General features: G+C 36.2%; 1 protein-coding gene across 2 annotated transcripts in view; it reads left to right on the forward strand.

Moving 5' to 3' along the window:
• The first annotated feature begins 15924 nt into the window (after window positions 1–15924).
• The window catches only part of SHFL (shiftless antiviral inhibitor of ribosomal frameshifting), a 571473-nt gene continuing 564466 nt past the window's right edge, over window positions 15925–22931 (forward strand). For both annotated transcript variants that reach the window (XM_053718031.1, XM_053718032.1), the window contains exon 1: window positions 15925–16061. In XM_053718031.1, coding sequence (XP_053574006.1) covers window positions 16026–16061 — 36 coding nt within the window. In that variant the 5' untranslated portion in view covers window positions 15925–16025. The remainder of the gene's footprint in view (window positions 16062–22931) is intronic.

A 22931-nucleotide genomic window follows, 5' to 3' on the forward strand; every position in this document is an offset into this window, starting at 1 on the left:
TGAAAGTGAGATTACATCAGATTATAGCTGATTTCCATGGAATGACAAGGGTGAATGACATAATGGAATGCCCATAGACTATAATGGGATTAAATTTAAAAGATCTATAGAAACTAAACTATGATACATATCAACTAGATATTTACCAGTTATGTTCCCCAGGTACAGTAGCATATTCTGAAAGTGAGATTACTTCAGATTATAGCTGCTTTCTATGGAATGACAAGGGTGAATGACAAAATGGAATGCCCATAGACTATAATGGGATTACATTTAAAAGTGCTATAGAAACTAAACTATGATACATATCAACTAGATATTTACCAGATATGTTCCCCAGGTACAGTAGCATATTCTGAAAGTGAGATTACATCAGATTATAGCTGCTTTCTATGGAATGACAAGGGTGAATGACAAAATGGAATGCCCATAGACTATAATGGGATTACATTTAAAAGTGCTATAGAAACTAAACTATGATACATATCAAATAGATATTTACCAGATATGTTCCCCAGGTACAGTAGCATATTCTGAAAGTGAGATTACTTCAGATTATAGCTGCTTTCTATGGAATTTCAAGGGTGAATGACATAATGGAATGCCCATAGACTATAATGGGATTAAATTTAAAAGTGCTATAGAAACTAAACTATGATACATATCAAATAGATATTTACCAGATATGTTCCCCAGGTACAGTAGCATATTCTGAAAGTGAGATTACATCAGATTATAGCTGCTTTCTATGGAATGACAAGGGTGAATGACAAAATGGAATGCCCATAGACTATAATGGGATTACATTTAAAAGTGCTATAGAAACTAAACTATGATACATATCAACTAGATATTTACCAGATATGTTCCTCGGGTACAGTAGCATATTCTGAAAGTGAGATTACTTCAGATTATAGCTGCTTTCTATGGAATCACAAGGGTGAATGACATAATGGAATGCACATATACTATAATGGGATTACATTTAAAAGTGCTATAGAAACTAAACTATGATACATATCAAATAGATATTTACCAGATATGTTCCCCAGGTACAGTAGCATATTCTGAAAGTGAGATTACTTCAGATTATAGCTGCTTTCTATGGAATGACAAGGGTGAATGACAAAATGGAATGCCCATAGACTTTAATGGGATGTAAAATTAAAAGTGCTATAAAAACTAAACTATGATACATATCAAATAGATATTTACCAGATATGTTCCCCAGGTACAGTAGCATATTCTGAAAGTGATATTACTTCAGATTATAGCTGCTTTCTATGGAATGACAAGGGTGAATGACATAATGGAATGCCCATAGACTATAATGGAATTAAATTTAAAAGTGCTATAGAAACTAAACTATGATACATATCAAATAGATATTTACCAGATATGTTCCCCAGGTACAGTAGCATATTCTCAAAGTGAGATTACTTCAGATTATAGCTGCAATCTATGGAATGACAAGGGTGAATGACAAAATGGAATGCCCATAGACTATAATGGGATTACATTTAAAAGTGCTATAGAAACTAAACTATGATACATATCAAATAGATATTTACCAGATATGTTCCCCAGGTACAGTAGCATATTCTGAAAGTGAGATTACATCAGATTATAGCTGCTTTCTATGGAATGACAAGGGTGAATGACATAATGGAATGCACATAGACTATAATGGGATTAAATTTAAAAGTGATATAGAAACTAAACTATGATACAGATCAACTAGATATTTACCAGATATGTTCCCCAGGTACATTAGCATATTCTGAAAGTGAGATTACTTCAGATTATAGCTGCTTTCTATGGAATGACAAGGGTGAATCACAAAATGGAATGCCCATAGACTATAATGGGATTACATTTAAAAGTGCTATAAAAACTAAACTATGATACATATTAACTAGATATTTACCAGATATGTTCCCCAGGTACAGTAGCATATTCTGAAAGTGAGATTACTTCAGATTATAGCTGTTTTCTATGGAATGACAAGGGTGAATGACAAAATGGAATGCCCATAGACTTTAATGGGATGTAAAATTAAAAGTGTTGAATCAACAAAACTATGATACATATTAACTAGATATTTACCAGATATGTTCCCCAGGTACAGTAGCATATTCTGAAAGTGAGATGACATCAGATTATAGCTGCTTTCTATGGAATGACAAGGGTGAATGACAAAATGGAATGCCCATAGACTATAATGGGATTACATTTAAAAGTGCTATAGAAACTAAACTATGATACATATCAAATAGATATTTACCAGATATGTTCCCCAGGTACAGTAGCATATTCTGAAAGTGAGATTACATCAGATTATAGCTGCTTTCTATGGACTGACAAGGGTGAATGACGAAATGGAATGCCCATAGACTATAATGGGATTACATTTAAAAGTGCTATAGCAACAAAAATATCAGACAGATCAAATAGATATTTACCAGATATGTTCCACAGGTACAGTAGCATATTCTGAAAGTGAGATTACTTCAGATTATAGCTGCTTTCTATGGAATGACAAGGGTGAATGACAAAATAGAATGCTCATTGAATATGATGGGATTACATTTAAAAGTGCTATATAAACTAAAATATGATACATATCAAATAGATATTTACCATATATGTTCCCCAGGTACAGTAACTGATTTCTATGGAATGACATGGGTGAATGACAAAATGGAATGCCCGTAGACTATAATGGGGTTACATTTCAAAGTGCTATAGAAACTAAAATATGAGACATATCAAATAGATATTTACCAGATATGTTCCCCAGGTACAGTAGCATATTCTGAAAGTGAGATTACGTCAGATTATAGCTGCTTTCTATGGATTGACAAGGGTGAATGACAAGATAGAATGACCATAGACTATAATGGGAATACATTTAAAAGTACTATAGCAACAACAATATGATACATATTAACCAGATATTTACCAGATATGTTCCCCAGGTACAGTAGCATATTCTGAAATTGAGATTACGTCAGATTATACCTGCTTTGTATGGAATGACAAGGGTGAATGACAAAATGGAATGCCCATAGACTTTAAAGGGTTTTCAACTTAATAGATAGACTGATCAAGTAGACTTTTACCAAATATCTTTACTAGGTAAAGTAGACTTTTACCAAATATCTTTACTAGGTAAAGTAGAATAATCTAAAAGTAAGATTATGTGGTATTGTTGCTGCTTTGTATGGATTCATAAGAGTGAATGACAAAATAGGATGCCCAACATAAGTGACTGATGGTGGCTGTCATTGCCTGAGGCACGCAGAAATTGCATTGTGTTCCCGCTGAAATGAGAGACATATGCTTCCAAATTAGGTATTTTTGCTGTCATTAAGGGCTTAAAGGGACAGTCTACTCATGAATTTGTGTTGTTTAAAAATATCGATACAGTACTCCATTTATTACCCATTCTCCAGTTTTGCATAACACTTTTATATTATTAAACATCTTATCTCTTTGATTACCTTGTATCTAAGCTTCTGCAGGCTTCCCCCTTATTCAAATTATTTTGACAGACTTGAATTTTAGCTAATCAGTGCTGACTCATAAATAACTCCACGGGAGTTATCTATTTGGCACACATGAACTAGCCGTATGTAACTATGAATGCCCAGCTAACTCCCTAATACCGTCTAAACCTACGGCATGACTTCGCTATACTCCCCTGGATTGCCCGGCTAACTCCCGCAGACCGCTTACACCTACTGCATGTCTTCCCTAAACTCAACTGGAATGCCCAGTCAACTCCCACAGAATGCCTACATCTACATCATGCAATCTACCTCACTAAGAAATTATACAAAATAACCTCACTATTATAACTTATACTATCTTATACTAGCTGCTGGTGACATCTCCCCTAATCCTGGTCCCCAGCAACTTCCTAGCCATGCACATCCATGTGTACCCTTCCATAGACTCAGAAAACAAAACTCTGGTAACCTTACTCACATTTTTCTTGTATCTAAAGCCACTAACCCCTTCACTTTTGCACTCTGGAAATCTCCCTCTGTTTGCAACAAGCTCACTTCTATCCATGACCTCTTTATCTCCCGCTCCCTCAACCTTCTGGCTTTAACAGAAACCTGGCTCTCTCCCTTAGACACAGCATCCACTGCTGCTCTGTAACATGGGGGTCTCCACTTCAGCCACACTTCTAGGTCTGGAAATAGACAAGGAGGTAGTGTAGGTATTTTACTTTCCCCTCGTTGCACCTTTCAACAAATTCAACCAATCTCTTCCCTCACATTTTCCTCATTCGAAAACCACATTATTTGCTTATTCTCTCTATACGTGTTGCAGTCATATACCGACCCTCTGGCTACTCAACTCAATTTCTAGATCACTTGGCTGCCTGGTTACCTTATTTCCTCAGACACCCCTGCCCTCATTCTTTTTTGTCACAATGGACTGACTCTCCCACTCATAAAGGTGGTCACTCCCTTGACTGACCACCATCTCCTCACTTGCAACATCACCTCCCTCCCTACAACTCTCCCTCCGTCTACTCCTCACACCAAACTTCACAGAAGCATTATGTTTTAGATCAGCAACAGCCTGTTAATTCCCTCAAACCTCTCCTCTCATTCATCTCCTCCTTTTCCTGCCCTGATCAATCTATCTGCCACTATAATTCCACCCTTACATCGGTCCTTGACAATCTCTCTTACCATAGCTGGAAATCACACACTCATCCTCAGCCCTGACATACTCCTTTGACACGGTACCTATGCAGATGTTCCCATACTGCTAAGTGGCACTGGAGAAAATCTCAGAGTTCAGCTCACTACAAGTTCATCTTGAACTCCTACTATTCTGCCATTAATCACTATAAGCAACATTACTTCTCTACTCTTATCTTTACTTTCTTCAAACCCAAAATGTCTGTTCTCCACATTCAATACTCTTCTCCGCCCACCCCCACCTCCTAACACAACTTCTCTGTCAGCTCAAGAATTTACCAGCTACTTCAATAGCAAATCAACTCCATTAGAAACTAAATCAGCTCTCAACATACTTCCATTCTCTCACCTCCTCAAATGCTTGCAATCAACCACAACCTACATAGCCATAAATGTAGCTCTTTCTCCCCTGTAACTGAGGAAGAAGTCTCTGCACTTAAACTGTGCTCTCACCTCACTACCTGTCCCCTTGACCCTATCGACCCTATCCCCTCACAGCTACTCCGCTCCCTCTCTTCTACCCTTACCCCTATACTAACACACATTTTCAACCTCTCACTCGGTATATTTACCTCATCTCTGAAACATGCACTGGTCACACCTCTCCTCAGAAAACCTTCTCTCGATCCAACCTCCCCATCCAACTAATGCCCTATTTCCCTACTCCATCTTGTCTCAAAGCTTCTCGAAAAGCTAGTATATGCACACCTATCCCATTTCTTTACATTAAACTCCCTCCTTGACCCACTGCAATCTGGATTTCATCCCCATCACTCCACAGAGCAATCAAACAATTGTTACAGCAATCGTTAAGGTTACCATCGACCTATTTACTTCAAAATCAAAAGGCCACTTCTCTTTGCTTATCCTCCTTGATCTGTCCGTAGCTTTTGTCCACCCTCTTTTGCTCCAAACCCTCCAATCCTTCAGCATTTGTGACACAGCCCTCTCGTAGTTCTCTTCCTACCTGTCTAACCGTAACTTTATTGTCGCCTTCTCTGGGGCTTCCTCTGCCCACTTTCTGTTGGTGTACTGCAAGGCTCCATCCTCTGTCCCCTTCTCTTCTCAATCTACACGTCATCATTAGGTTCCCCAAGTCCCACGGGTTCCAATATCATTTGTATGCCGACGACACCCAAATCTACTTCTCTGCACCAGACCTATCTCTTTCCTTGCTAACCCAAAGTCCTCTCACTACCTCAAACTAAATCCCTCCAAAACTGGGGTCCTTATTTTCACCCCTTCTTCCAAAATCTCCACCCCTAATCTCTCTAACTGTTTACAGCTCCATCATTACCCCTATTATTATTATTATTCTTTATTTATAAAGCGCTGACAGATTCCGCAGTGCTGCCCATGGGTACAAGGATAACAGTACAGTGGAGAAACAATACGATAAAACACCTAAAAAGAGGGGTGGGGCGTGAGGGCGCTAGTGAAAGCTTAAGAAATCTAAATGGTGAATATTTAACACAGTATGTGTCTATGTATTCAGTGTCTGCTCAAATAATTGCTTTAAATATATAAAACTAAATTTTCAGTGTTTGTTTATATAAATGCTGTGTAATAGTTTGTGTATTTTATAATGTTTTAGGATATATTATGACCATATATCATAATTTATAATAATTTAAATAAAGTGCACTGTGTGACAAATTTTCTGCAACCAAAAATTCTTGTGATTTTTAATATACACTGCTATATAGAATCAATATTTCTCTTGAAAATTTCATACGTTTTAAACTTGGTATTTCCAAATGTATTAACTTACAAATTCTAAGTATACCGATGTTCAAATATATATCTTCATTCAAATACTATATAGGTATTTCTCTTTTGTACAAATATATGCCAAAAGAACAACAAAAGAGGAGATTAAATGTTAATAAAAGTTATTTATTATAACAATATAAAAATCGAATTAAATAAAAGGGACGTCTCCCCAAAATTAAAAAATGAAAATAAAAACAGTATCTGTTAACAATAGATTCTGAATTCCTAATAATTTCTGCAACTCTATATAAACAAGGGAGTCTTTGCAATCAGGTTTCTAAGGATTTCCCATTGCCGTATTTTCTTAACAGAAATGTTTCTTATTATGGCAATTTAAAGTTGTACAAAGTCAGTAAGGTTTTGCAGTATGCAGTCCCAGACTTAGCGGTTCAAATTGAGGTTAGATGAATATTGTGATACTTAGCGTATGAGTTACCTTCTCCCTTACAGCCGGTTCATTCACTGCTGTTTTCCTCGATGCGACTGTAAACTCAGACCCGCCGCATGTAGTCGGCGTCTGACGTCACTGCCTGGTCTTTGATCTTCTGAATCCGTTATTAAGTAACAGTTTGGCTCTTTAACTTTTCAGAGCCTCTGTGTTTCAAAAAATCCTGCACTTAGTGTTGTACACGCAGGAAAGAGATGCTTGAAAGATGTTATGTAGTAGTGGTTGGTAGTAAAAATAACCCGGGTTATACTGTCATAACACTTTTTCAATTGCTTAATTCAAAAGCTTGTAGAAAAGTCACTTAGTACCACTGAGGGTCACAGGAATCACTGGAAGCCACCAAGGGTCACAAGGGTCGACGCGTTTCGCTCTTATTCAGAGCTTTATCAAGATACTTGTAAGTCCTGAGTGTAGATATTTATAGCTGGTGCCAGACCTTGATTGGTTATTGCTTCAATAGATTAAAGGTGGAATTTTTTTGCTCGCATTCTGTTAAGGTAGAATTTTTGAAAAACTCATACTTGTATCACAATGAATAGTTGAACTCCCTTGTTTTACTATTACAGTGCTATTTTTGCTAGTAATGCTTAAATTATAAAGTGGATATAAAATAAAATATATGTTACAAGGTAAAATATCATGAATTAAAATTAAACTTCAGATACATCAATTTATAATTATAAAATTAATCGGCCTATCCAATAGGTATTGCTCTAAAACCTAGGTAAAATATTGCACATTCCATATTTTGGAGACTTTGCTGGGCCTAAATAAAACACCTACCCTGCATGCCTGCTGTCTTGTGGTCGCACTTGACTCCGATCTTCTTTCACTACTCACATTCAGTCATTGGCTAAATCCTGCCGCCCCAAACTTAAAAAATCTCTAAAATTAGACATTTCCTTACACAAGACACAACTAAGATTTTAATCCACTCTCTCATCCTTTCCCGCCTCGACTACTGCAATTCTGTCCTCTCTGGTCTCCCTAGCTGCCGCCTAACTCTTTTTGAAATCCATAAAGAATGCCTCAGCCAGGCTCATCTTCCTTACACATCGCTCTTCATCTACTTCACCTCTCTGCCAATCCCATCACTGACTTCCTCTTGCCTCCAGGATTAAACACAAAATTCTCACTCTGACATACAAAGCTATCAACTGCACTGCTCCCCCCTATATCTCAGACCTTGTCTCCAAATACTCTCCCTCCATCCCCTTCGCTCTGCTCACGACCTCCTCCTCTCCTCCTCTCTTGTCACCTCATCACACTCCCATTTACAGGACTTCTCCAGACTGGCTCCCATCTTGTGGAACTCTCTGCCTCACTCCACAAGACTCTCTTCTAGTTTTAAGAGCTTCAAGTGCTCCCTAAAGACTCTACTGTTCAGGGATGCATATGACCTACGCTAACCTTTCTTTATACCAGTTCCTCTCCTCCATTGCTATCCCCTTAACTCCCTTAGCATGTAAGCATAAGAGTCCAGCTGTTTGTTGATCACCTTCTCAAGAGATGACTACAACAGTGAAACTCTTGGCAGGGCCCTCTACCCATTTGATCCCTATAATTGTTTTGTTGTACTCTGTCTTTGTTAATAGCGCTGCGGAATCTGTTGGCGCTCTACAAATAACCGATAATAATAATAATAAATAATAATAATAATAATATCTATGTAATATGTGTCATAGTTTTGCTGCTATAGCATTTGAACCATTACATCCTATTAAAAACTAGGGGCATTCCATGTAGTCATTCACACTTGTCATTTCATAGAAAGCCGCAATAATCTCACGTTATCCCACTTTCAGAATATGCTACTGTATCTGGGGAACATATCTGGTAAATATCTATTTGATATGTCTCATAGATTTGTTGCTATATCACTTGAAACTTTACATCCCATTAAAGTATATAGGCATTCCATTTTCTCATTAACCCTTGTCATTCCATATAAAGCAGCTATAATCTCACATATTCTCACTTTCAGAATATGCTACTGTACCTGGGGAACATATCTGGTAAATATTTTATAGATATGTCTCATACTTTTGTTGCTATAGCACTTTTAAATTTAATCCCATTAAAGTATATGGGCATTCCAATTTGTCATTAACCCTTGTCATTCCATAGAAAGCAGCTATTACCTTGTGTAATCTCACTTTCAGAATATGCTACTGTACCTGGGGAACATATCTCTTATATATGTAGTTGATATGTCTCATAGTTTTGATGTTATAGCACTTTTAAATGTAATCCTATTAAAGTCTATGGGCATTCCATTTTGTCATTCACCCTTGTCATTCCATAGAAAACAGATATAATCTGAAGTAATCTCACTTTCACAATATGCTACTGTACCTGGGGAACATATCTGGTAAATATCTATTTGATATGTATCATAGTTTAGTTTCTATAGCACTTTTAAATTTAATCCCATTATAGTCTATGGGCATTCCATTATGTCATTCACCCTTGTCATTCCATAGAAAGCAGCTATAATCTGAAGTAATCTCACTTTCAGAATATGCTACTGTACCTGGGGAACATATCTGATAAATATCTATTTGATATGTATCATATTTTAGTTTCTATTGCACTTTTAAATGTAATCCCATTATAGTCTATGGGCATTCTATTTTATCATTCACCCTTGTCATTCCATAGAAAGCAGCTATAATCTGAAGTAATCTCACTTTCAGAATATGCTACTGTACCTGGGGAACATATCTGGTAAAATATCTATTTGATATGTATCATAGTTTAGTTTCTATAGCACTTTTAAATGTAATCCCATTATAGTCTATGGGCATTCCATTATGTCATTCACCCTTGTCATTCCATAGAAAGCAGCTATAATCTGATGTAATCTCACTTTCAGAATATGCTACTGTACATGGGGAACATATCTGGTAAATATTTAGTTGATATGTATCATAGTTTAGTTTCTATAGCACTTTTAAATGTAATCCCATTATAGTCTATGGGCATTCCATTATGTCATTCACCCTTGTCATTCCATAGAAAGCAGCTATAATCTGAAGTAATCTCACTTTCAGAATATGCTACTGTACCTGGGGAACATATCTGGTAAATATCTAGTTGATATGTATCATAGTTTTGTTGCTTCAACACTTTTAATTTTACATCCCATTAAAGTCTATGGGCATTCCATTTTGTCATTCACCCTTCTCATTCCATAGAAAGCAGCTATAATCTGAAGTAATCTCACTTTTAGAATATGCTACTGTACCTGGGGAACATATCTGGTAAATATCTAGTTGATATGTATCATAGTTTAGTTTCTATAGCACTTTTAAATGTAATCCCATTATAGTCTATGGGCATTCCATTTTGTCATTCACCCTTTTCATTTCATAGAAAGCAGCTATAATCTGATGTAATCTCACTTTCAGAATATGATACTGTACATGGGGAACATATCTGGTAAATATCTAGTTGATATGTATCATAGTTTAGTTTCTATAGCACTTTTAAATTTAATCCCATTATAGTCTATGGGCATTCCATTTTGTCATTCACCCTTGTCATTCCATAGAAAGCAGCTATAATCTGAAGTAATCTCACTTTCAGAATATGCTACTGTACCTGGGGAACATATCTGGTAAATATCTATTTGATATGTATCATTGTTTAGTTTCTATAGCACTTTTAAATGTAATCCCATTATAGTCTATGGGCATTCCATTTTGTCATTCACCCTTGTCATTCCATAGAAAGCAGCTATAATCTGATGTAATCTCACTTTCAGAATATGCTACTGTACATGGGGAACATATCTGGTAAATATCTAGTTGATATGTATCATAGTTTAGTTTCTATAGCACTTTTAAATTTAATCCCATTATAGTCTATGGTCATTGCCTTATGTCATTCACCCTTGTCATTCCATAGAAAGCAGCTATAATCTGAAGTAATCTCACTTTCAGAATATGCTACTGTGTACCTGGGGAACATATCTGGTAAATATCTATTTGATATGTATCATAGTTTAGTTTCTATAGCACTTTTAAATGTAATCCCATTATAGTCTATGGGCATTCCATTATGTCATTCACCCTTGTCATTCCATAGAAAGCAGCTATAATCTGATGTAATCTCACTTTCAGAATATGCTACTGTACATGGGGAACATATCTGGTAAATATCTAGTTGATATGTATCATAGTTTTGTTGCTTCAACACTTTTAATTTTACATCCCATTAAAGTCTATGGGCATTCCATTTTGTCATTCACCCTTCTCATTCCATAGAAAGCAGCTATAATCTGAAGTAATCTCACTTTAAGAATATGCTACTGTACCTGGGGAACATATCTGGTAAATATCTAGTTGATATGTATCATAGTTTAGTTTCTATAGCACTTTTAAATGTAATCCCATTATAGTCTAAGGGCATTCCATTTTGTGATTCACCCTTGTCATTCCATAGAAAGCAGCTATAATCTGATGTAATCTCACTTTCAGAATATGATACTGTACATGGGGAACATATCTGGTAAATATCTAGTTGATATGTATCATAGTTTTGTTGCTTCAACACTTTTAATTTTACATCCCATTAAAGTCTATGGGCATTCCATTTTGTCATTCACCCTTCTCATTCCATAGAAAGCAGCTATAATCTGAAGTAATCTCACTTTCAGAATATGCTATTGTACCTGGGGAACATATCTGGTAAATATCTAGTTGATATGTATCATAGTTTAGTTTCTATAGCACTTTTAAATGTAATCCCATTATAGTCTATGGGCATTCCATTTTGTGATTCACCCTTGTCATTCCATAGAAAGCAGCTATAATCTGATGTAATCTCACTTTCAGAATATGCTACTGTACATGGGGAACATATTTGGTAAATATCTAGTTGATATGTATCATAGTTTAGTTTCTATAGCACTTTTAAATTTAATCCCATTATAGTCTATGGGCATTCCATTTTGTGATTCACCCTTGTCATTCCATAGAAAGCAGCTATAATCTGATGTAATCTCACTTTCAGAATATGCTACTGTACCTTGGGAACATATCTGGTAAATATCTAGTTGATATGTATCATAGTTTTGTTGCTTCAACACTTTTAATTTTACATCCCATTAAAGTCTATGGGCATTCCATTTTGTCATTCACCCTTGTCATTCCATAGAAAGCAGCTATAATCTGAAGTAATCTCACTTTCAGAATATGCTACTGTACCTGGGGAACATATCTGGTAAATATCTAGTTGATATGTATCATAGTTTAGTTTCTATAGCACTTTTAAATGTAATCCCATTATAGTCTATGGGCATTCCATTTTGTGATTCACCCTTGTCATTCCATAGAAAGCAGCTATAATCTGATGTAATCTCACTTTCAGAATATGCTACTGTACATGGGGAACATATTTGGTAAATATCTAGTTGATATGTATCATAGTTTAGTTTCTATAGCACTTTTAAATTTAATCCCATTATAGTCTATGGGCATTCCATTTTGTGATTCACCCTTGTCATTCCATAGAAAGCAGCTATAATCTGATGTAATCTCACTTTCAGAATATGCTACTGTACCTTGGGAACATATCTGGTAAATATCTAGTTGATATGTATCATAGTTTTGTTGCTTCAACACTTTTAATTTTACATCCCATTAAAGTCTATGGGCATTCCATTTTGTCATTCACCCTTGTCATTCCATAGAAAGCAGCTATAATCTGAAGTAATCTCACTTTCAGAATATGCTACTGTACCTGGGGAACATATCTGGTAAATATCTAGTTGATATGTATCATAGTTTAGTTTCTATAGCACTTTTAAATGTAATCCCATTATAGTCTATGGGCATTCCATTTTGTGATTCACCCTTGTCATTCCATAGAAAGCAGCTATAATCTGATGTAATCTCACTTTCAGAATATGCTACTGTACCTTGGGAACATATCTGGTAAATATCTAGTTGATATGTATCATAGTTTTGTTGCTTCAACACTTTTAAATTTAATCCCATTATAGTCTATGGTCATTGCCTTATGTCATTCACCCTTGTCATTCCATAGAAAGCAGCTATAATCTGAAGTAATCTCACTTTCAGAATATGCTACTGTACCTTGGGAACATATCTGGTAAATATCTAGTTGATATGTATCATAGTTTTGTTGCTTCAACACTTTTAAATTTAATCCCATTATAGTCTATGGTCATTGCTTTATGTCATTCACCCTTGTCATTCCATAGAAAGCAGCTATAATCTGAAGTAATCTCACTTTCAGAATATGCTACTGTACCTGGGGAACATATCTGGTAAATATCTAGTTGATATGTATCATAGTTTAGTTTCTATAGCACTTTTAAATGTAATCCCATTATAGTCTATGGGCATTCCATTATGTCATTCACCCTTGTCATTCCATAGAAAGCAGCTATAATCTGATGTAATCTCACTTTCAGAATATGCTACTGTACATGGGGAACATATCTGGTAAATATTTAGTTGATATGTATCATAGTTTAGTTTCTATAGCACTTTTAAATGTAATCCCATTATAGTCTATGGGCATTCCATTATGTCATTCACCCTTGTCATTCCATAGAAAGCAGCTATAATCTGATGTAATCTCACTTTCAGAATATGATACTGTACATGGGGAACATATCTGGTAAATATCTAGTTGATATGTATCATAGTTTTGTTGCTTCAACACTTTTAATTTTACATCCCATTAAAGTCTATGGGCATTCCATTTTGTCATTCACCCTTCTCATTCCATAGAAAGCAGCTATAATCTGAAGTAATCTCACTTTCAGAATATGCTACTGTACCTGGGGAACATATCTGGTAAATATCTAGTTGATATGTTTCATAGTTTAGTTTCTATAGCACTTTTAAATGTAATCCCATTATAGTCTATGGGCATTCCATTTTGTGATTCACCCTTGTCATTCCATAGAAAGCAGCTATAATCTGATGTAATCTCACTTTCAGAATATGCTACTGTACATGGGGAACATATCTGGTAAATATCTAGTTGATATGTATCATAGTTTAGTTTCTATAGCACTTTTAAATTTAATCCCATTATAGTCTATGGGCATTCCATTTTGTGATTCACCCTTGTCATTCCATAGAAAGCAGCTATAATCTGATGTAATCTCACTTTCAGAATATGCTACTGTACCTTGGGAACATATCTGGTAAATATCTAGTTGATATGTATCATAGTTTTGTTGCTTCAACACTTTTAATTTTACATCCCATTAAAGTCTATGGGCATTCCATTTTGTCATTCACCCTTGTCATTCCATAGAAAGCAGCTATAATCTGAAGTAATCTCACTTTCAGAATATGCTACTGTACCTGGGGAACATATCTGGTAAATATCTAGTTGATATGTATCATAGTTTAGTTTCTATAGCACTTTTAAATGTAATCCCATTATAGTCTATGGGCATTCCATTTTGTGATTCACCCTTGTCATTCCATAGAAAAAGCAGCTATAATCTGATGTAATCTCACTTTCAGAATATGCTACTGTACATGGGGAACATATCTGGTAAATATCTAGTTGATATGTATCATAGTTTAGTTTCTATAGCACTTTTAAATTTAATCCCATTATAGTCTATGGGCATTCCATTATGTCATTCACCCTTGTCATTCCATAGAAAGCAGCTATAATCTGAAGTAATCTCACTTTCAGAATATGCTACTGTACCTTGGGAACATATCTGGTAAATATCTAGTTGATATGTATCATAGTTTTGTTGCTTCAACACTTTTAATTTTACATCCCATTAAAGTCTATGGGCATTCCATTTTGTCATTCACCCTTGTCATTCCAAAGAAAAAAGCAATAATCTGAAGTAATCTCACTTTCAGAATATGCTACTGTACCTGGGGAACATATCTGGTAAATATCTATTTGATATGTATCATTATTTAGTTTCTATAGCACTTTTAAATGTAATCCCATTATAGTTAAGGGCATTCCATTTTGTCATTCACCCTTGTCATTCCATAGAAAGCAGCTATAATCTGAAGTAATCTCACTTTCAGAATATGCTACTGTACCTGGGGAACATATCTGGTAAATATCTATTTGATATGTATCATTATTTAGTTTCTATAGCACTTTTAAATGTAATCCCATTATAGTCTATGGGCATTCCATTTTGTCATTCACCCTTGTCATTCCATAGAAAGCAGCTATAATCTGAAGTAATCTCACTTTCAGAATATGCTACTGTACCTGGGGAACATATCTGGTAAATATCTAGTTGATATGTATCATAGTTTTGTTGCTTCAACACTTTTAATTTTACATCCCATTAAAGTCTATGGGCATTCCATTTTGTCATTCACCCTTGTCATTCCATAGAAAGCAGCTATAATCTGAAGTAATCTCACTTTCAGAATATGCTACTGTACCTGGGGAACATATCTGGTAAATATCTAGTTGATATGTATCATAGTTTTGTTGCTTCAACACTTTTAATTTTACATCCCATTAAAGTCTATGGGCATTCCATTTTGTCATTCACCCTTGTCATTCCTTTTAGTACATCCCATTTTTTATATCTCCACGTTTAGCTACTTTCAAACACTCCAAATATTTGTAATATGTTATGCAGTTAAATGAAACAGAACAGATACCTTACTACACATAAAATAATATGCACCTTTATGGTAAAGATAGAACATCACGTTGCAGTGTATTTAGTACTGAAAAGTAGGGTGATGATTCACTGTCCTTTTCTAATTTAATATTGAGTCACGTGTTATATTTAATAACCCATAATTCATATTCGGTAATTATCAGACGATATCATGACACAATATCATATTATCGTTGTCAATTTATAAAGCAGATGTGTTGTATGTTATGTAATATGAGCTTTAACTTTAATTAAAATACCCCACAGTATACTTAAAATTGTTATGCTACTCGCAGATAAAGTCTCCTCCTCTTACCCTCCTCTTCCAAGCGAACCCGGAACAAACACCAGGAAATAACGGGGACAGCAGCGCCAGTTCCCTGAAATCGAGCTTAGTAAATTTGAACGTTACTAAAGTTGAGCCCAGACCCACACAATGGACGGATTGGACGCACGCAAGCAAGAGCTGGAGGTGATGCCAAATATATACTATAAAGTTTATTTATTCTTCGCATGTCTTGTGTCTAAGTGTATATATGCAGTATATGTTCACTATCAAAAGTTAAAAAGCATTGGAATTAAACATTACAAAACTCAGATTTACCTTATATTTATATGTTTTATTATTAAATTATGTAGGGTAGATTTATTTCAGCGTTTCATGCTTTTTAACTATTTAAACTTTTGGGCACAGTAAACGTAATACGTAATAAATCATAACTGTGTACAATTATGGGACATGTTTAGTATGTCCCTACAATAATCTTATAAAATGAGCCTCATTACATTAAAAGAGTCTTTCTGTATGGAATAAGATTGCTGTCTAACTTAAGTAAGCTTGTGTGATTCTTTATCATTGTAAATAAATAGTGACATATAAATACAAATCTAAATGTTCAAAATTAATTCTTTTTTTTAAATACAATTATTTTTTTTAGAATACAAATCTTTAATTACAAATACAATTTATTTTTTTTGGGGGGGGGGAGTACAATCTTGTTTTTTGGAATTACACTTTTGTTTTTTGGAAATACAAACATTTTTTTTTTTTTTTTAATGAAAACACTTTTTTGTCAAAACATCCCCCTTATAAAAACTGTATTTTATTTCCAAAAAACAAAAGTGTAATTCAAAAAAACAGGATTGTACTTACAAAAAACAAAATTGTACTTACAAAAAAAAAAAAGTGGAATGGAAGGAGGGGACGTGTGGGCTACCCAGCGCAGAAAGGCGGAGTGCCGAGTCCCTACACTATGGCAAAATACCTGTTTGGAAGGGAGATGAAGGGACTACGCTACACTACAGAAAAATAAAGGTTGAAGGGGGAGGTGGCTCCCCATACTACAGGAAAAATAAAATAAAAAAGTAAGTATTTGTTACTGGCAAATATTAATCTTGCAAGCTAACTGAATATACTTTCACTGCTGGAAATTTTAGAAGTGTGGTGTGCAGCTGTAAAAAAAAACCCAATGGCAAAGCCACGCATGTGTTGTCTTCCTGAACAAAGGGTATCCCAGAGAAGCTTTTCCAACCATTTTGTCATATGACTGCAGTAGTTGTGTGTAAGTTTTGCGAGGCTAAAGAGTGGCATCAAACATACTCTAATGGTAATATAAGATCAATACCTTGGGTTGTCTACTTTATTTTAGTTTTCATATCTAAATAAAAAAAACAGAGGTTCTATTTCTGTTTAAACAGAGTGATAGCAAAAATTCTAAAATTTCTCCAGTATTTTGTGCAAGTTTTTCACAGGATGAGCCAATCACACGAGGCTTCTATGTGCAGCAACCAATCAGCAGCTAGTGAGCATATCTAGATATGCTTTTCATCAAAGAATATCAAGAGAATAAAACAAATTAGATAATATAAGTAAATTAGAAAGATGTTTAAAATTGCATTCTCTTTCTAAATCATAAAAGAAAAAATGTGGGTGGCATGTCCCTTTAACATTTAAAATGTATATCACTCACAACCCTGGTTTAATTTTTACTGTTCTTGAGGAACCACTGCTATAGTAGGCAAACAAAAGTAGACTTTCTTTCATCAGAGAAACTTACGCTAATAGTAATAAAATACTAGTCTACTAGTACTAATTATATTAGTATTATTATTATTATTATTGCTATTATTTACAATTTGCAAATAAAAGGGCTTTGGCTGTTAATTCATTGTTTAAAATCTGATTCCAATATTTAGGGCTCGATTTATCAAGCCTCTTCGGCTGCAAGTTCTCTCAAGAACCTGCTCGCCGAGATTTATCAAGCAGCGGTCACCAGACCGCTGCTTCCCTAACATCTTCGCCACCTCTATTGTGGCAAAATTCAATCTCCTCAGTCAAATTCGACCGAGGAGATTGACAGCTCCTGCCCGCGCTTGATTGGCTGTGCGCGGGAAGGGGGCGGGATTGCACGCGAGCGCAAAATTGCGCACGTGTGCAATGTTAATTACCTGCGGGTAATTTTCGCCCCGCCACAGGCGAGCTGAGGCGTACAGGGGCGCGTATAAGCGCCCCTGTACGCCTCAGCATTGATAAATCTAGCCCTTAGTGAGGGAAGGTGATAATAAATAACAGATGTGTCGCTGGTCTAAATTGCTAGCATAACCCCTTGGTTGTAAAAGAGGAGTGTGCAAACTATTTAGCCCCTTCTGACAACAAGCTGACCCACCACAATAACCAAAATACTGCCAACCTAACACTAACAGTGTCTTAGGGCGAGTTTTTAGAACATATTGGCATAATTTTTTTAAATTTTTTTTTAGAGAAGCATTTAAAAAACAACAAAAAAACAAGCTTATTGCAGTAATGCCAAAAGAACCTGAAATGTACTGGAATGTAATTCTTTACACTCACACAGCCAGTGAACAAACTTTAAAAAATAAATTAAAACTTTTTTTTTTAAAGCAAGATAGTATACATAGACACACAAATGTATAGATTATATTAACACTGAGGGTGTGAGGACAGGAATGAAACATTTGTAAAGGAGAGGAGTTTTGGTAACACTGGACTGGAGAAATACTGGATTATCAGATAAAAAATACTGTAGAATTGAATTGTGGCGCCAGGGCAGCTTTGGCTAAGGACATGGAAGGACTCAGGAGTAAATTAATTTAGCGATTTCCACCCAGTAAGTGCCATAGTACAAACAAAAATCTGCTTAAAGGGCCAGTATACACTGAGGACTATGATTTACATTCAGTGGGCTCATTACACAGACCTGCCCCTGCATTAATATTTCAATAGAGCCGAGCGGTGGCGCACAACAAATGTTTACATTGCACACATCTCCTACTGCAGCGCATCACATCATTCTGGGAGACCGCAGACCGGCAATGTGTGCTGTATGTCTCAACAGCGTATAACCTACAGCACGTCTTAGCTATGATCTACATTCAGTGGGCTCATTACACAGACCTGCCCCTGCATTTATATTTCAATAGAGCCGAGCGGTGGTGCTGCGGTAGTGTGAGAAGAGGGCTGAGTGAGAGCAGGAAAAGAGTGCACAACAAATGTTTACATTGCACACATCTCCTACTGCAGCGCATCACATAATTCTTGGAGACCGCAGACCGGCAATGTGTGCTGTATGCCTCAGCAGCGTATCACCTACAGCATGTCTACTATGATTTACATTCAGTGGGCTCATTACACAGACCTGCCCCTGCATTAGTGTACAGCATGTGTAACCTCATCACCCACTTGCACAGCATTTCTCCGGTATATGGGATCTTGCAAGTCACCATGCTGTTCACTAATGTAGGGGCAGGTCTGTGAATGTAAATCATAGCTAAGACGTGCTGTAGGTGATACGCTGTTGAGGCATACAGCACACATTGCCGGTCTGCGGTCTCCAAGAATGATGTGATGCGCTACAGTAGGAGATGTGTGCAATGTAAACATTTGTTGTGTGCTCTTTTCCTGCTCTCACTCAGCCTTCTCACACTACCGCCGCACCACCGCTCGATGCTATTGAAATAATACAATAATAATAATAAAACATTTTTAAAAAGCTTTTACTCCTTCTGCTTGCCCGAAAAAAACCACATGCCCTGTGCCCAGAACTGACTTACCTCGCAGTCGCAGAAGCCGTTCTGGCGGGTAAAAGTATCAATAATGATATTGCATAAAAAAGTATCAATTTCAGGAGCAGAGCAGCAATTAGCCAATAATTTCAAAGTACTGTCTGCACTAAAAATGTGCCGGTTGTCCATTTGAAAGCACTGCACTGGCCAGAAAAAAAAAATCCTGTTGAAGAAAAAATTCTCTGTTTAACAGACCTGGCCGTTCTTTCTGCAGGCAGGCTCCACATTCTGTGATATCGCAGATCGCACTATGTTCTGCCTTGGGGACTTTGGCAAAAGGAAAATTGTGCTTTTTTCATTATCTTCTAAATTAAAAAGAACTTTCATAATTTAGCGATATTTATTTTTATTTAAAAAACTGAGATCCAAATTTTTTCCATATGTTTACCCTTTATTTTACCTTAGTTTAAACCTGGCTCAAAACAGCATCTTTTAATAATCATTATAATAATGCTGCCAATATTCTATGTGCTTTATTTGAAAATCAGCTATATATACAGTGGGGCAAAAAAGTATTTAGTCAGCCACCAATTGTGCATGTTCTCCCACTTACGAAGATGAGAGAGGCTTGTAATTTTCATCATAGGTATACCTCAACTATGAGAGACAAAATGTGGAAACAAATCCAGACAATCACATTGTCTGATTTGGAAAGAATTTATTTGCAAATTATGGTGGAAAATAAGTATTTGGTCAATATCAAAAGTTCATCTCAATACTTTGTTATATATCCTTTGTTGGCAATGACAGAGGTCAAACATTTTCTGTAAGTCTTCACAAGGTCGTCACACACTGTTGCTGGTATGTTGGCCCATTCCTGCATGCAGATCTCCTCTAGAGCAGTGATGTTTTGGGGCTGTCGCTGGGCAACACAGACTTTCAACTCCCTCCAAAGGTTTTCTATGGGGTTGAGATCTGGAGACTGGCTATGCCACTCCAGGACCTTGAAATGCTTCTTACGAAGCCACTCCTTCGTTTTCCCGGGCGGTGTGTTTGGGATCATTGTCATGCTGAAAGACCCAGCCACATTTCATCTTCAATGCCCTTGCTGATGGAAGGAGGTTTGCACTCAAAATCTCACGATACATGGCCCCATTCATTCTTTCATGTACACGGATCAGTCGTCCTGTTCCCTTTGCAGAGAAACAGCCCGAAAGCATGATGTTGCCACCCCCATGCTTCACAGTAGGTATGGTGTTCTTTGGTTGCAACTCAGCATTCTCTCTCCTCCAAACACGACGAGTTGTGTTTCTACCAAACAGTTCTACTTTGGTTTCATCTGACCATATGAAATTCTCCCAATCCGCTTCTGGATCATCCAAATGCTCTCTAGCATACTTCAGACGGGCCCAGACATGTACTGGCTTAAGCAGGGGGACACGTCTGGCACTGCAGGATCTGAGTCCCTGGCGGCGTAGTGTGTTACTGATGGTAGCCTTTGTTACGTTAATCCCAGCTCTCTGTAGGTCATTCACTAGGTCCCCCCGTGTGGTTCTGGGATGTTTGCTCACCGTTCTTGTGATCATTTTGACCCCAACGGGGTGAGATCATGCATGGAGCCCTAGATCGAGGGAGATTATCAGTGGTCTTGTATGTCTTCCATTTTCTAATTATTGCTCCCACAGTTGATTTCTTCACACCAAGCTGCCTGCCTATTGCAGATTCAGTCTTCCCAGCCTGGTGCCGGTCTACAATTTTGTTTCTGGTGTCCTTCGACAGCTCTTTGGTCTTCACCATAGTGGAGTTTGGAGTGTGACTGTTTGAGGTTGTGGACAGGTGTCTTTTATACTGATAATAAGTTCAAACAGGTTCCATTAATACAGGTAATGAGTGGAGGACAAAGGAGCCTCTTAAAGAAGAAGATACAGGTCTGTGAGAGCCAGAAATCTTGCTTGTTTGTAAGTGACCAAATACTTATTTTCCACCATAATATGCAAATAAATTCTTTCCAAATCAGACAATGTGATTGTCTGGATTTGTTTCCACATTTTGTCTCTCATAGTTGAGGTATACCTATGATGAAAATTACAGGCCTCTCTCATCTTCTTAAGTGGGAGAACTTGCACAATTGGTGGCTGACTAAATACTTTTTTGCCCCACTGTGTGTATGTGTGTGTGTGTATATATATATATATATATATATATATATATATATATATATATATATATATATATATATATATATATATATATATATAAAAAACCACACTTTATATTGCATAAGTTTCTATCATGGGTACATCCTATTTCACAAGTCTTTAAATTGAATATAAATTTTGATGCTAAAGTGCCCGGTTTTTAAAAATTTGATTAAAAACAGGGGCACTTTAATTCATCAAAATTTACTTTTCAATCTTGTTGGGAAAAAATACTTCCCTTTTAAACTTGACAGCCGATCCAGCTTCCTCCACCTGTCGCAAAGCCTCTTCCTGGGTCTAAAATGAGGAATCCGGCTTCCTCCAATCATGACGTTGAATCAGACACTGATTCCCCCGGGGGGAAGCCGTGATTGGAGGATGACCTATCCATCATTTCTGATGTCAGAAATGATTTGCGATGACTGGAGGAAGCTGGAGCTGCTGTCAAGTTTAAAAGGTAAGTATTTTTTCACAACAGGAGTAAAAAAGGAAATTTTGATGAATTAAAGTGCCCCTGTTTTTAATCGAAATTTTAAAAACCGGGCACTTTAGCATCAAAATTTACATTCACTTTAATTTATATTTTATTTTTTTGAAGGGAAAAATTAAATCTGCACACAAGTTCACTCACTTGATTTTCCAGATGGCTTGACTGTAAAGTATCTGCTAAACAGCTGACTTGCAATGCTTTTGTAAAACTGTGCTACCTATATTATATTCCATAATTTTATAAATAAATATATATATATATATATATATATATATATATATGTCAAGCGATCTGGAAAATCAAGTGAACTTGTGTGCAGATTTAATTTTTCCCTTCAAAAAAATAAAAAATAAAATTAGAGACTTGTGAAACAGGATGTACCCATGATAGAAACTTATGCAATATAAAGTGTGTTTTTTTTTTACAAATAGCTGCTTAACCCCTATTTAAAGTTCACTCAGATCTGAAACACATGCACTTGCTTGGTGTCAGTCTCAGAACCTAGATTTTCTGATGTGCACTTACTTGCCTGTGTACCATGTTAGTGCAGAAGAGGGAAATTGCCAATCAGTAGTTACCGACACTGAACCCAAATTTTTTCTTTTGTGATTCAGATAGAGCATGCAATTTA

This window comes from Bombina bombina, chromosome 6, assembly GCF_027579735.1.
Source record: "Bombina bombina isolate aBomBom1 chromosome 6, aBomBom1.pri, whole genome shotgun sequence".
NCBI lineage: Eukaryota > Metazoa > Chordata > Amphibia > Anura > Bombinatoridae > Bombina > Bombina bombina.